The 15,221-nt window shown below is 46.7% G+C and overlaps 1 protein-coding gene across 6 annotated transcripts in view; it reads left to right on the top strand.

Annotated features, from left to right (window-relative positions):
- SFSWAP (splicing factor SWAP) overlaps window positions 1–15,221 on the top strand; it is a 144,584-nt gene that overhangs the window by 9,208 nt on the left and 120,155 nt on the right. For all 6 annotated transcript variants that reach the window (XM_075898415.1, XM_075898417.1, XM_075898416.1 and 3 more), the window contains exon 4: window positions 15,136–15,221. In XM_075898415.1, the coding sequence (XP_075754530.1) occupies window positions 15,136–15,221 (86 nt within the window). The remainder of the gene's footprint in view (window positions 1–15,135) is intronic.

The raw sequence follows: 15,221 nt of genomic DNA, 5'->3' as shown, positions 1-15,221 counted from the left end.
TAGTAGCTATTATCATACTGACGACTACATTGGTACCACCAGATACATCATCAGTACCAACAGCAGCATCAGTACTGAAAGCTATGATATTGTCGGCACCGCTGATGTGTCCAGCAGTACCAATGGCACTTGTCTGTTGTTCAGCAGCAAGCAGATTAGCGGCACTGTTTATATACTTGGTACCACAAATATTTCAGCAGTCAGTACTATCCACACCGATTACGGTGTTGTCACTGTAGAGACCGATGCTTCAGACTCAGGCACTGATTCTCATGGCACCGTTCCCTTATGTGCTGATTTCGCAGTGACGTCTTCCCCATAATCACCACTTTTTTTTTTTTTGCACTGATTCATCGCTTAGACCAACAACTTCTCAAGCACTGTCTCCAGTACAATCGCAATTTTCCAGTGATGAAGATGAGGGAATTACAGGCCTCCTTCTCTTCATACCATAGCCCTCCAATTCAGTATTATAAGCTGCACTGTAAGGACATAAGAATGGTCATACTGGGTCAGATCAAAGGTCCATCTAGCCCTGTATTCAGTCTGCCAACAGTGGGCAATACCAGATGCCCCAGAGGGATGGAACACAACAGTTAATTAGCCCATGATCCCTCTTTGGTCATCCATTTCCAGACAAACCAGTTGACTGAGTACTGAGTGAACAAAAACTTCCTTTTGTTTGTTTTAAACCTGCTGTCTATTAATTTCATTTGATGACCCCTATTCTTATATTGTGGGAATAATTAAATAACTTTTCCTTTTACACTTTTTCCACATCAGTCATGATTTTGTAGACTTCTATTCTATCCCCCCTTACTCTTCTTTTTTCTAAACTTTTTAATCGCTCTCCATATGAAAGCTGTTCCAAATCCTTAATCTTTTTTTTCCCCCCTTTTCTGAACCTTTTCCAAACAAGTGTATTGTTTTTGAAATGAGGCAACTACATCTGTACTCAGTATTCAAGATGTGGGCGTACCATTGTTCCATATAGAGGCAATACGATCCCGGGCTCCAAGCAGTGCTGCCACTTTAACATCCCACCTCCCCTGTGCTGCCTCTATCTGATAGAGGCAACAATGGGGGGGAAGTGGCTAGTCGACTAGTCCTTCACATTAGGGATGTAATAGAATAGTTGATTAATCAATAAGTAAAAGCTCATAGATTAATGCTATAGACTACATGTATTCCCCCCTCCTCACTTGACAGTACATTTTTTAGCAGGCTGGCCAGCAGTCAGTCCTGGCTTGAAACAGGTCCAGGACCTACCCCTGCTACAGCTCTGCTGTATTAAAGTGTATTAGGAGCTGGGCAGGCAGGCAGCCCGGCTCAGTTCTGGCTCGCACCGGGTCGGGGACCTCAGACTCACCCTAAACAGGGGCTGCTGCCACTGTGCACTGCTGCTTCTTTATCCGAGGCAGCAGCACAGGGTGACAGGTGGGAGATGATCTACGGGGGGGGGGGGAGAGTTTTTAAACTGGCTCCCCTAATGGACCAGCTCCTGCCTGGCATCCTGCACTGCTGCCTCTGATACAGGGGCAGCAGAATGGAGTGGCAGCAGCCCTTGTCTAGGATGGGTCTGAGCCCCCAGACCTGGTGCGAGCCAGAACTGAGCTGGGCTGCTTGCTCACCCAACTCCTAATACTCTTTAAATGCAGAGCTGCAGCAGAGGGTAGATCCCAGAATGGAGTGGCAGGGGCTCTTCAGGAGTGAGACTGGAGTGCACTGGCTGTCGGCTCTGCCGCTGGGGACTACAGAATAGTTGACTAACCGATAAGAATTCTTGAGATTACTCGACTATTCAATGAATCGATATTTAACATCTTTACTTCCCATCGCTAATGTATAGTTGGGATTATTTTTTCCAGTGTGCAATACTTCACATTTATCAACATAAAATGTCATTGCCATTTTGTTTACCAATCACTTAGTTCGGTGAGATCTTTTTGAAGCTCTTCACAGTCTGCTTTGGTCTTATCTATCTTGAGCAGTTTGGTATCTGCAGATTTTTCTACCTCACTGTTTACCCTTTTCTCCAGATCATTTATAAGTAAGTTGAATAGGATGGGTCCCAGGACAGACCCTTATGGGGACCCCACTAGTTACCTCTCTCCACTCAGAAAACTCACCATTTATTCCTACCCTTTGTTTCCTGTCTTTTAACCAGTTATCAATCGCTGAGAGAACCTTGTCTCTTATCCCTGACCTTCCTGCAAAGCAGCGGGGGGTTCGCCGCTCGCTGGGCCGTTCCCTGCTGACTCGCCCTTACCCCTTCTCCTCCGCCCCCGCTTGCAGGCCGGCAGCTGGGTTTCCCCAGCTGGCCCGTCGCTGGTGGTTGCGCGGGGCTTCCCCCATCTCCCTGCAAAGCGACAGAGGGTTTGCCACTTGCCACGCTGTTCCCTGGCAGACCCGTCACAGGGGCATACTCCCAACCCAATCCCCCTCCCCTCTCCTCCCCTTCCCGAGAGCCAAACACCTCCCCTCCCTGCTGCAACCCAGTCCTCTTTCTTCCCCAACCTTATGTCCCGGTCCCAACAGACACCCCCACCTTTTCCATTATTTTCAATGGGAAAATTGAGCCCGCATAACATGTTTTCACTTAACATGATCATTTTCTGAAACATATCTATAGTGTTAAATGAGGAATTACTGTATACCTATTACTGCCGGAGAAGTAGGCAATACCAGCCTTGCCAATGGCCATGCTACCCTGCCTATCTCAACCAACGACCAGATAGCAATCCCAACAGGAACCTAACCCAGTCTCAGAGATGAAGTCTGTCATCAGGCTTGGCTTCTCAACTGCCATTCACCAACAAGCAAATTTGGAGCCTTGGTTGAGGGCCTGGAAAACCTCCTAGAAGTTTGCCAGTAATGACCATGTGCACCTTTCAAAACCACCTCCACCCGTTTTACCATCAGTGGGCCTCCATCACCTCAGATAGATGGGTGTGCTATATCATTCTGTCCGGTTACACCATCTCCTTCCTCTCCAAGCTTCCTACCTACCCCATCACCCTGTCCCTCTTCAGGGATGCCTCTCACACATCCCTGCTGTGACAAGAGGTGTTATATCTAGAGGCCATAAAAACTGGTATCACAACAGCACAGGGGCAGAGGCTTCTATTCTCATTACTTTTGAACTCAAAAGAAGTCAGCAGGCTGGAAACCAATTCTAGATTTGCACAATAGGAACAAATTTATCCAGATGCAACATTTTTCATGGTCACTTTATCCACCATTATCCCGGCATTGCAACAAGAGGACTGGTTTTCAGCCCTTGACCTCCAGGATGCCTATTTTCATGTTCTAATGCATCCTGCTCACAGGAGTGTCCTAAGATTACTGGTAGGCCCAGATCACTACCAGTATCAGGTTCTACCTTTTGGCTTGTCTATGGCTCCTTGAGTTTTCTCCAAGGTGCTCACCCTAGTCACAGCGTGTCTTCACTCCATGGGAATAATCATATTCTGACGATTGCCTTCTTAAAGCAGCACGCGTGACTGCAGTAACCATACAGTGCTTTCAGAATTGGGCTTCTGAATAAACTCAGAAAAGTTATCTTTCCAACATGAAGTTCATTGGGGTCTCCCTGAATTTCATGTTGGCATGAGCCAATCTACCTCACAAAAGATTTGCCATCATTCAAATGCTGGCCACAATGCTTTGTTTCTCTACACACACTACAGCCAAACACTGCCTACAACTTCTTGGACACATAGTAGCTACAACCTTTGTGGTATCACATGCCTGACTCCACATGTGCTGTCTACAGATTTGGTTTTTCAGGGTATATGAGCATCTAAAGGCACCCATGTCACTTCTGTTCACCATACCACATGAGGTCAAGGCATCCCTCCGCTGGTGGACCAAACCAGCCAACCTTTGCATGGGGGTTCCATTTCCTTAACATTCTCCCTCCAGCACAGTCACAACAGATGCTTCATATACAGTCTGGGGTGCTCATTTCCAAGACAAGACCGCTCAGGGCTTCTGGTCAACTCAAGAGATGTGCTTGCACATAAACCTGATGGAATTGTGCACCATGCGCAATGCTTGCAGGTAGTTCCTGCCTTCCAATTTTGACAGACATGTATGTGTCCTTACAGACAACTTTGTGTAGTTTATATCAACAGGCAAGGGGGAGCCAGATGTCAATCCCTGTGCACCAAGGTTGTATAGCTGTGGAATTTTTGCATCAGCCACAACATCCACGATTCGCAGGTCACATACCAGCTTTCACCAGTGTAACAGTGGACGCTCTCAGCAGATACCTCCCTCAGCATCACAAATGGGTGCTCAGTTCCTTGGTAGTATGCTCCCTGGTAAGTAAATGGGGTCCCCCCTCGATAGACCTGTTCGCAGCACCTCACAATGCCATATTCATACAGTTTTGTTCCAGAGTGGGCACAGGGAGGGGATCACTCAGAGATGCCTTCCATGAAATCTCAAGCTCCTTTACACATTTCCCCCGATACTACTTTTGCCAAGGCAATTTGGAAGGTCAATACAAACAACGTCAAAGTAATACAAATAGCCCCACCTGACTGAGACAACCGTGGTATTCCTTCTTGCTCAGGATATTGATTCACACGCCCATCATTCTCCCTTTTCAGTGCAATTTCCTCACTGGCTATGTCTAGACTACGCCGAAGTTCCGAAAGAGGATATGCAAATTCCATGGGAATTTACATATCTTCTTCTGATCTCACTTTCGAAAGCAGAGCTTTTGAAAGTGAAAATAGTCGGGATGCTTTTTTTTTTCTTCAGCAACCCCCCCACCCTTTTTCAACAAGCCACATAAACCTCATTTTTTGAAGAAGAGCGGCTTTTCAAAAAAGCATGTCCTGACTACTTTCTCTTTAGAAAGTGAGATCGGACGAAGATATGCACATTTATTTCGGAACTTCGGCGTAGTCTAGACAAGCCCTCTGGGTCAGACATCACAAACCTACCTGGACCTACGCAAGCTGCATCTAAAAGCATGGCTCCTCTGTGACTCTCCAATTCAGAACTAGGGCTTTTGGAGCAGATATGTGCAATCCTCAGCCACAGCCATAAGGATTCCACCTGTGCTTTTTATACCTAAAAGTGGAAGCATTTCTCAATATGGTTCACCTCAAAATGGCAGGACCCTACCTTTTGTCTCTTCACTCTGAAAGAAGAATCATATCTTCAGAATGCACATAGCAGCCATTACAGCCTTCCATCACAAAATTGAGGGCTGGTCTGTTTTTACTCACCTACAAACAAAAGATTCTTCAATGGTCTGAGTCTTCTGCATCCTAATGTCACACAGCCCATACTTCCCGGGGACCTCTGTCTGTTATTCTGGTACTGGGAGCTCTCACCAGACCACTTTTTGAGCCTCTTAACTCTTGTTCCTTTTCACACCTCTCCATGCATGTTGCATTGCTGGTTGCTCTAACATGGGCTTCCTGCATGGGAAATACAGTAGCATTCATGGCCACTTTTACAATGTAAAATTCCATTCTGGAAAAGTTACCCTTCGCACACACCCAAAATATACCTACCCTAAGGTTGCTTCCTCATTTTATATAAATGAACTTGTGAACTTTCCGTATCTTTCCTGAAACTACATGCGGACGCATTCGGGACTTCCTTGCATACTCTTGATCTCAGGTGAGTGCTAGCATTCTGTTTGCAAAGAACTAAGACCTTCACGTAAACCCCTCACCTCTTCCTTGCGCTCACCAGCTATATTAAAGGACAATTCATATCAAAACAAAGGCCATCCAAATGCATCAGTCACAAAATAAAAATATTTGACACTCTTTTAAGGGCCTACAGCTAGTGTTACATTTGACAGCTCATTCTACCAGAGCTCTATTCTTTTGCACGTTGTGCAGCTATGCAGTGTCACTGATGGACATTTGCACTTGGTACTTTATGATGTGGTAAGCAGTGCAGTGAGCTCTGCAGTTTTCTCATCAGCCTTCCATAATATTTTGAAGCCCCAGGCTGAAACTGCTTGTTAGTCACTAAGCATGCATGGGGACCTCTTGAAGAAGAAACGAGGGTTACTTGCCTTGTGCAGAAACTGGAGAACTTCGAGTTTGTGTTCCTGTGGATGCTTACTGACCCACCCTCCTCCCTCTGCTTCGGACCTAGAGGGCCTCCCGGATAGAGAAGGAGCTAGAGGGCACCTGTGTAGGAACTGTTCTTCAGAACGTCTGATCCAGATGGCAGGATGACACCAAGACAAGTGTGGAGCATCCACAGAGACACCATCTCAAACTCCAGTTACTGCACCAAGGTGAGTAACCCTCATTTCTCATTTTCACAAAGATTTCAATTTGACTTTGTCCTCCATCCCTTCTTTCATAGAATCATAGACTCCTAAAGCTGGAAGAGACTTCAGAAGGTCATTGAGTTCAGCCCCCTGCCAAAAGAAAAACCAACCCCAACTAAATCATCCCATCCAGGGTTTTGTCAAACTGGGACTTAAAAACCTCTAGGAATGGAGATTCCGCCACCTCCCTAGGTGTAACCCATTCCAGTACTTCTCCACCCTCCTAATGAAATAGTTTTACCTAATATCCAGCTTAGACCTTCCCCACTGTAACTTGAGATCATTGCTCCTTGTTCTACCATCCCTCATTAGTGAGGACAGCCTCTCTCCCTCCTCTTTGGTACCTCCCTTCAGGAAGTTGAAAGTTGCTATTGAATTCCCCTAGACTCTTCTCTTCTGCTAAATAAGCCTAAATCCCTCACCTCTCCTCATAGGTCATGTGCTCTAACCCCTAATCATTTTGGTTGCCCTCTGCTTGGACCCTCTCCAAAGCATCCACATCCTTTCTATAGTTCGGGGGGAGGGGCAGCAGCCCAGAACTGGATGCAGTAGTCCAGATGTGGCCTCACCAGTGCTGAATAAAGGGGAATAATAGCTTCTCTAGATCTGCTGGAAATGTTCTTCCGAATGCACCTTAATATGCCTTTAGCCTTCTTAGCCAGAAGGGGACACTGTTGACTTGTATCTAGCTTCTTATCCACTGTAATCCCCAAGTCCCTTTCTACTGAACTGCTGCTTAGCCAGTCAGTTCCCAGCCTGTAACAATGCTTGGGATTCTTCCTTCCCAAGTGCAGGACTCTGCACTTGTCCTTGTTGAACCTTGTCAGATTTCTTTTGGCCCAATCCTCCAGTATGTCTAGATCACTCTGGATCCTATTCCTATCTTCCAACATATCTACCTCTCTCTATAGGTTAGTGTCATTTGCATTTTTACTGAGGGTACAATCTATCCCCTCATCCAGGTAATTAATAAAGATGTTGAACAAAATCAGCCCTGGAACCAATCCTTGAAGAACTCCACTTGAAACTGACTTCCAGCCAGACATCGAGCCGTTGATCATTACTTAATGGGGCCGACAGTCTAGCCAGCTTTCTATCCTCTTTACAGTCCATTTATCCAGTCCAAACCATACTTCCTTATTTCCCCCATAAAGTAATCTTCTTTTTATTTAAAGTTCATATCAGATGGTTATTTGATTCATACCTGAAATAACAGCTTACATTTGGATATTTTTGTGTGTGCATCTAGGTACATTAAATAACATTACCGTTGCTGCTAAAATAGTATGAAGGAGGAAAACTTGGCTTCAATTCTAAAGGTTACTAAACATAATAGCATTTTGATATGGCAGTATGATCTCCTTTGTACTTTTTATAATTTAATGTCTTTAAAGTAAGATAATTTTTCAAAAATGGAATACATAAAATAATCAAATGGACTAAACAAAGTTTTCTCTAAAATGTATTAAATCTACAGCGTAAATAAATATTTCTTGTATTAGTGCTTCCTTTTTAATATTTGTGAAAAATGAAGTGTGAATAATGCCAAAGTGTTAAATATCTACAATTTTATTTCAAAATTCAGTTAGAAATGAAAGGAGAGGAGGGGAAAGATAATTATAATTCACAATGGAATGCAAACTGTAATAGATTAAATACTTTCAGTGGAAGATTCATGAAGTATATTCAGCTAGAGGCAAAACTACTAACTGTGTTTTGTAATCTATCCTTTAACTATTCTCCAGTCATTTGGTATAGAAGCTAATTTAATGTGATGCTAATTTTTTAAAAAAGTATTTTAGAGGTGATCCTTGCTAATAAGTCTAACTTCATTACTGGGCAAATTGGTTGAAGCTATAGTAAAAAACAGAATTATCAGAAACAGATTAGCATAATTTATTGGGAAAGAGGCAACAAGATTTTAATAAGGAGAAATCAATATAGTACAGGTTGCAACTCTGTAGTCCAGCACACTCTGATACAGCAACATCCATGATCTGGTATAATTTTTAATTAGCTAATTATCCACTTATCGTGGGTATGTCCAAGTTTCTCCAACCCCATAGTTTGTAGCCATTAGTCCTGGCTCTCAGGGTTCTGTGCTGTTACCCCTACATGTCTTCTAAGAGCTTAATAAGCAGTGGAAGTGTTGGTAATGTTCCTAGGCAATAGCGATCTCTCCTGGTTTGGCAATTTTTTTGGTTCGGCATCAATTAGCTATTGAGAGTTCGGCTGGATTTGAAAGGTTCAAATAACAGAATTCTTTGAGGTGGTCAACAGGCATGTATACCGGGGGACCAAGATGCTGATAGTGTACTTAGATTTCAAGAAAGACTTTGACAAGGTCCCTCACCAACGGCTAATAAGAAGGAAGGTCCTCTCATTGATAACTGATTTAAAAGTAGGAGAGAAAGGGTAGGCATAAATGGTCAGTTTTCAGAATGGAAAGAGGTAAATAGTGGTGTCCCTCAGGGGTCCATACTGGGACTAATCCTATTCAAACCTGCAGAAAGGGTCAAGAATGAAGAGATAAAATTTGCAGATGATACAAAACTACTCAAGATAGCTAAGTCTGAAATCCAGTGGTAGTCAAAAAAGTGAACTTTGTTGGGAATCATTAAGAAAGAGATAAAGAAATTTTATAAATTAAGAATGTTAAAAAGCGGTTAATTAGGTAACCATGTAGCCAATGAATAAAGAGTTGTTTACTCCTTCCCATAACACAAGAACAAGGGGTTACCAAAAGAAATTAATACGTATCAGATTTAACACAAGAGAAAGTATGCTTCAAACAAAGCACAGTCAGCCTGCGCAGCTCTTTGCCAGGATGTTGTGAAGGCCAATACAATAAGAGGGTTCAAAAAGAGCTACAGTAAACTTCTGATAATCCAGCACCTTTAGGACCCAGGGGGTGCCGGATTATCAAATATGACAGACTATCGGAAGGGGGGGGGACAGTAAGAAGGGTGGGGTGGGGTGGAGGGATGCCACCCCAGACCCCTGATAGCCCCCCCTTCCGATAGTCCGGGTCTGTCCCAGGCATACCTGATTCAGCCGCTGCGGGTCAGTTTCAGCAGCGGCTGAATTGGGGACGCCTGGGACAGAGCAGCTGGGGTGCTTCCGGTTGGTCCCGTAGCACCGAGGGGCAGGCACTACGGGACCAACCCCTGCAGCACCTGGGCTGCTCTGCCCCAGGCTTCCCCAAGTCACTCGCTGCTGAAACTGATCAGCGGCTGACTCCAGAAAGCCCGGGGCAGAGCAGCTCTGCCCCAGGCTTTCTGGAATCAGCCGCTGGTCAGTTTCAGCAGCGGCTGAATCGGGGACGCCTGGGGCAGAGCAGCTGGGGTGCTGCTGGGTTGGAACCCTAGCGCCACCCCTCGGCGCTGCGGGACCAACCCTGCAGCACCCCAGCTGCTCTGCCCCAGGTGTCCCCAAGAGCAGCTGTGGTGCTGCCGGGTTTGTCCCGCAGCCCCGAGGGGCAGCGCTAGGGGACCAACCCGGTAGTACCCCAGCTGCTCTGCCCCCGGCTTCCCCGATTCAGCAGCTGGTCAGTTTCAGCAGTGTCTGAATCGGGGAAGCCAGCGCAGAGCAGCTCCAATTGTCCAGCTGCCAGCACTTCCGGGTTCCTGATGGTGCCGGACCATCAGGAGTGCTGGAGCATTGGATGCCAGACCAATGGAGTTTACTGTATAAAATTCATGGAGAATAGGTCCATCTATGGCTATTGTAGGCAGGATGGGCAGGTATGGTATCCATTACTGTTGAGGTTCATGGGACCTAGGCCTGCCCCAACCCCTTTTCCCCCCCAAGACCTGCCTCTTTTCCACTCTCTTGTGCCTTCCATGAAGCATCACAAGCTGGGGATTGCAGGGGGGAGCTAGCAGCTAGAGTTGCCCCCCTACCCCTCCCTGTTCCCATACTCACTATAGCAGTGTGAGCTGGAGCAATCCAGAAGCCTGCTCTGCTCTGCCCATCTGCTGTCTCCCAGCCAGCTGTGCTCAGCTTCCATAGCAGCAGGAATGGTAGTGTTCTGGGGTGCTGTGCTTTCTGCTGCCATGGTGAAGCAGAGCATAGGTGTTTGGGAGAGGGAGACTCAACGGAGCAGGACAGACTCCGGCTCCCACCTCATGGTGAGTAGCAGGGGTCAACTTATGCTGCCACCCTGTGCCAAGCCACCAGGTAAACCTCTGGGTCTCACCAATAGGATGGTTGATGCTGCCACCATGGGAGACCTCAAAGTGTAGGGCCTTGGGGCTGGGGGGGTGCTATCCTAAGTCCCTACCCTTTGATTGTCAGAAGCTGAAAATGGGTGGTTGGATGAAACACTTGATGATTTCCTGTTCTGTTTATTCTTTCTGGGGCATCTGGAATTGGCCACTGTCAGAAGACAGGATACTAGGTTAGATGGACCTTTGGTCTAACCTAGTATGGCTGTTCTTATGTTTATCAGAGTGGCCTACAGCTGTTTGAAATCAGACTAAAATGTCTCCATACATCTTTTTCTAATGTTTGAAACTGTGTAGCATTAACATACACTAGTAGAGGAGAAATTTTGCTTTTTTATGTATCTGTTTCTCTTCATATTAGTAGTATTGTGCATCATTTTTCATAGGTCATTGAACCGAAGAACCAATAATAAAATATTGAACCTTGTTGTACTTCTGAATTGATTTGAAGTAAAACGCAGGATATGTTGTCCATTTTCTTGTTCAATCACTCTTGGCATTCTCTAGTTTGTCATGGTGAGAGTGGGTTCAATCACATCTTAATGCTATTTAAGTGTAAATAGTAAAGTAGAGCTAGCTAAAATAACAGCTAATTAAAATTCAAATTTTCTGTGCAAGCAGTAGCTTCTTTTTAATAAAGTAAATATTTCGTATTGGGGAAATGTTTTTAGTTGAATATACTTCTGTGTTCCAGATAATGAAAAGCAATAGAAATGGATCTTTGTGTTAAACAAAAACTCAGCTTTTTTCACATTCATGTTTGTCCTGAATCTGTAATACATTGTGTATGGGTTCAAGTATCAGAGGGGTAGCCGTGTTAGTCTGAATCCGCAAAAGCGGCGAGGAGTCCTGTGGCACCTTTATAGACTAACTGAAGTGTGGGAGCATAAGCTTTAATGGGCAAAGACCCACTTCGTCACATGCATGCATGCATGACCTTAGTCTATAAGGTGCCACAGGACTCCTTGCTGCTTATTGTGTATGGGTTGTACACTTATGCCCACACAGGGTATGTCTACACTACCCCCCTAGTTCGAACTAGGGGGGGTAATGTAGTCATACGGAGTTGCAAATGAAGCCCGGGATTTGAATTTCCCGGGCTTCATTTGCATGAAGCCGGCCGGCGCCATTTTTAAATGCCGGCTAGTTCGGACTGCGTGCCACGCGGCTACACGCGGCACGAACTAGCTAGTTTGGATTAGGCTTCCTAATCCAAACTAGCTGTACAACTCGTTCCACAAGGCGTACAGCTAGTTTGGATTAGGAAGCCTAATCCAAACTAGCTAGTTCGTGCCGCGTGTAGCCGCGTGGCACGCAGTCCGAACTAGCCGGCATTTAAAAATGGCGCCGGCCGGCTTCATGCAAATGAAGCCCGGGAAATTCAAATCCCGGGCTTCATTTGCAACTCCGTATGACTACATTACCCCCCCTAGTTCGAACTAGGGGGGTAGTGTAGCCATACCCACAGAGCCTTATTGAAGTTAATGGGACTATTCATGAGTAATTTGTACAATATGTGCAAGTGCTACAGGTTGTACCTCCCTTAACCAGGACTCTGGTCTGGCAACATCCGTGGTCCCATAGGACCAGAGAGCCCAGGTGTAGGGGGGTCCATGGGGCAGGAGTGCAGCGGGGGAGCTATCAGTTTAGCTGGAAGCCCCATCCTAGAGGTGCAGTGGAGAATTCTGCCCCCTGTAGTCAGGAGGTAGCAGGGATCAGTGGCTGTGGCAGAGCTCCAGACCTAGCTGCATCCAGAGAGCTCCAGCCCTGGTTGCGGAGCTCGGGTCTGGCAGTGGCTGTGGAGCTCCAGCTGCAGAGCTCATGGTCTGGCAGCGGCAACTATGGAGCTCCAGCCTGGGGAGCTGTGATCAGGCAGCCAGCAGAGTGACTGGCTGGAGCCCTACCAGGTGGCAAAAGTTCAGCATGGGCTATGTGGAGGGACCTTCTCTGGTCCGGCAAATCCTCTCATTTGGGACCAGTCACGTCCTCAGGGTGCTGAATGAAGGAGGTCCAACTTGTGGCATTGGGGACCATAGGGCTTTTGAACCTGTCTAGTCTCAGGAAGGAACATCTCTATCCATTGCACTGAAGATTTGCAGCTTAATTTTGGAAGAGAAAAATCTAATTTAAAAAAAGAGCCATAGCAAAGTATAATGAAAGATGTATGCAATATTGACTCATTCACTATCAATGATGCATCAGGAGTTGATGATTTGTCAGGTATTGGTATGGTCAGGGCTCGACAATTAGGGTAATCTACTCGCCCATGGCAAGTAGATTTTAGCCCAGCTCGGTGCCATAGTGCAATCAGCGCATGCGCAGCACGGTCTGCGCATGTGCGGCGTGCCAAACCCGATCCCTGTTAGCCACACCCCTGATCCCTGTTAGACAGACCCCCTGCCACAAGAAGTCCCATCCCTGAAGGTAGAGCTCCTGGGGTCAGGATGGACACATGATCACAAGTAAAGAGTGTCATGTGACCACTCTAGAACTCCTCCTACCATCTTCCTACTGTTAGGGATGGGTTTGGCCCCCACCAGCTCTCCCTTCTCCTCCTCCCCCCGGCAACTATCCTGCAATTACATTAACCCAACTTGCATTATATTATCTTGGGGGGAGAAGTGTTCCCTCTATGATTTTCCTCCTATGAGCAGAGTGAATTTTGTTTTGTGCACGAATATTGAGTTCATGTGCACTTGTTTGGATGTGTGCCACTTTGACACCCTAGTTATTAATAAACCTCTCCCTTTTAAGTCTTCTTCTATGTCTCCTCCCCTCCCTCCATCTGCTCCCTTGGTGCCTGCTGTCCCCCACTCCTCAACCTCCTCTGCTGTTTTGGCTCCTGCCCTTCTCACTCCTCTCAGCCCTTTGGGGGCCTGCCACCCTCACCTGTAACAGCCTTTCTCTTCCCCCTGTGTCCACTCCTCCTTTAGTTCCACTTTGATCATCTGTAGCTACCCCTCCCCATCTCCTCTCCTAACACCTCTCTCTACTCTGGTGCCCATCCCTCCCCTCCCTGTGTCTGCCCTTTTGCTTCACCCTCACAATCCCCTGGCACTTGCACCTTACTCCTGCACCGTCCTGGTGGCTCCGCCTTCCCTCATTATCTCTTCCTTGCTTGCCCTCTTTCTCCCTGGTGCCCACTCCCTCATTTCCTTTTGCCTCAGTTCTCCCCTCTGTGCCCTCACACATGACTTGCTCCATCTGTTATCTTCCTTGTGCCGACCCCTACTTTCAACCCTTCTTCTCCTGGCACCCACTCCTCCCCTGTCTTCTTCCTTCCTCTTGCCTCTATCGTCTCCCACCACCACCCTGTCCTCTTCTCCTTCCTCCTGCCCTTTTCCTCATTGTCTTCTCTTGCCCCCCCGACATTTGTGTCTCCTCCATTCTGCCCTTTAGTGCCGTCCCCTTTCTTCTCCTGCCCTGCCTCCCTCAGCACAAGACCCTTCCTCTCTTCATCCTCACCTTCCCCTTCCTTCTCCTGCCCTGCCCCTTCCCTCACCTTCTGCCTTTGACGCAGAAAGCAGTTTGTGGGTTTGGAGCTGGGCTGCAATGCTATTTTTTATTACTGAGGTCCAGTCCCAGCAGCTTCCGCAGCTCTGGCCCCAGCAGCTCCTGGATTGTGACCGTGTACTCGGACTGGAGCAGAGGCCACTCATGATGCTATTTGTAGTACCACGGTCCCGGTCCTCACAGGCTGCCCGGCTCCAGCTGGAGTCAAGTAGCAGCTACACAAGGCCTGTTGCGGTGAATCTCCTCTGGCTGGAATGCGCTTTGTGCAGCTGCCGCTTGACTATGACTGGAACTGGGCCGCCTGTGGGGACCTGGACTGTAGTTCTAAAAATAGCACTGCGGGCAGCCTCTGCTCCAGTCTCAGCACCTGCTGAGCCCGAGCGCACGCCATCCCACAGTGCCCCAGCCGAGCTCAGCTGAGGGCTTCATGGCAGTCCAGAGGAGAAGGCTGTGGTGCCACTGGACCAGGACCCTATGCAGCAGAGGCAGCCCCACAGGTAATGGGGGGAGAGGAAGGAGCTGCACAATGCCAGAAGCCGGCCCAGCTGCCCTACACACCCTGCTTGGAGGGAGGGAGGGAAAAGAGGCTGCTGTGACGCATGAGGAGCAATGGCACTACGCCATTTCTTGATTCTTTCCACAAGCTGGTGTCCTCGTCAAGTAGTGAAATGTCTGGAGGTGTTTTCCAGGACATTTCACTACTTGATTGGGCACTGAGACAGAGTATTTAAATTTGGGACTGTTCCGGAAAAATCAGGACATTTGGTCAGCGTTAAGTATTGGACCTTTAATAAGTCAGTAGTACGATATCCTACAAATCTAGCACTGGATCAGAGCTGAATATAAGCAATTGAATAAAGCAGAAAAAAAGCAAAATTGAAATTAACATAACTTGAATCTTATGATCTAGTGCCATTAGCAATGCTTCACAGTGAGTGGTACAAATAATTACAGTATTTAGAGAATTCTTATTCCTATAACAACAGATCTTATTGGTATTTCTTATTTATATATTATGCATATTTTGTGTCTAATTTTTGACTAGTTCTGTATTTTATCATTTCACTTTGTCATTTTATGTAGTAACAGCTCAGACAGAAAATTTAGAAGAAAATGAAGAACCTTTCATTGCTCCCTTGGGACTGAGTGTGCCGCCTGATGTAGAACTG

The sequence above is a fragment of the Pelodiscus sinensis genome, chromosome 15 (genome assembly GCF_049634645.1).
Source record: "Pelodiscus sinensis isolate JC-2024 chromosome 15, ASM4963464v1, whole genome shotgun sequence".
Taxonomy (NCBI): domain Eukaryota; kingdom Metazoa; phylum Chordata; order Testudines; family Trionychidae; genus Pelodiscus; species Pelodiscus sinensis.
The sequence above is the reverse complement of the archived record's forward strand: the minus strand, read 5'-3'. Positions and strand labels throughout refer to the sequence as shown.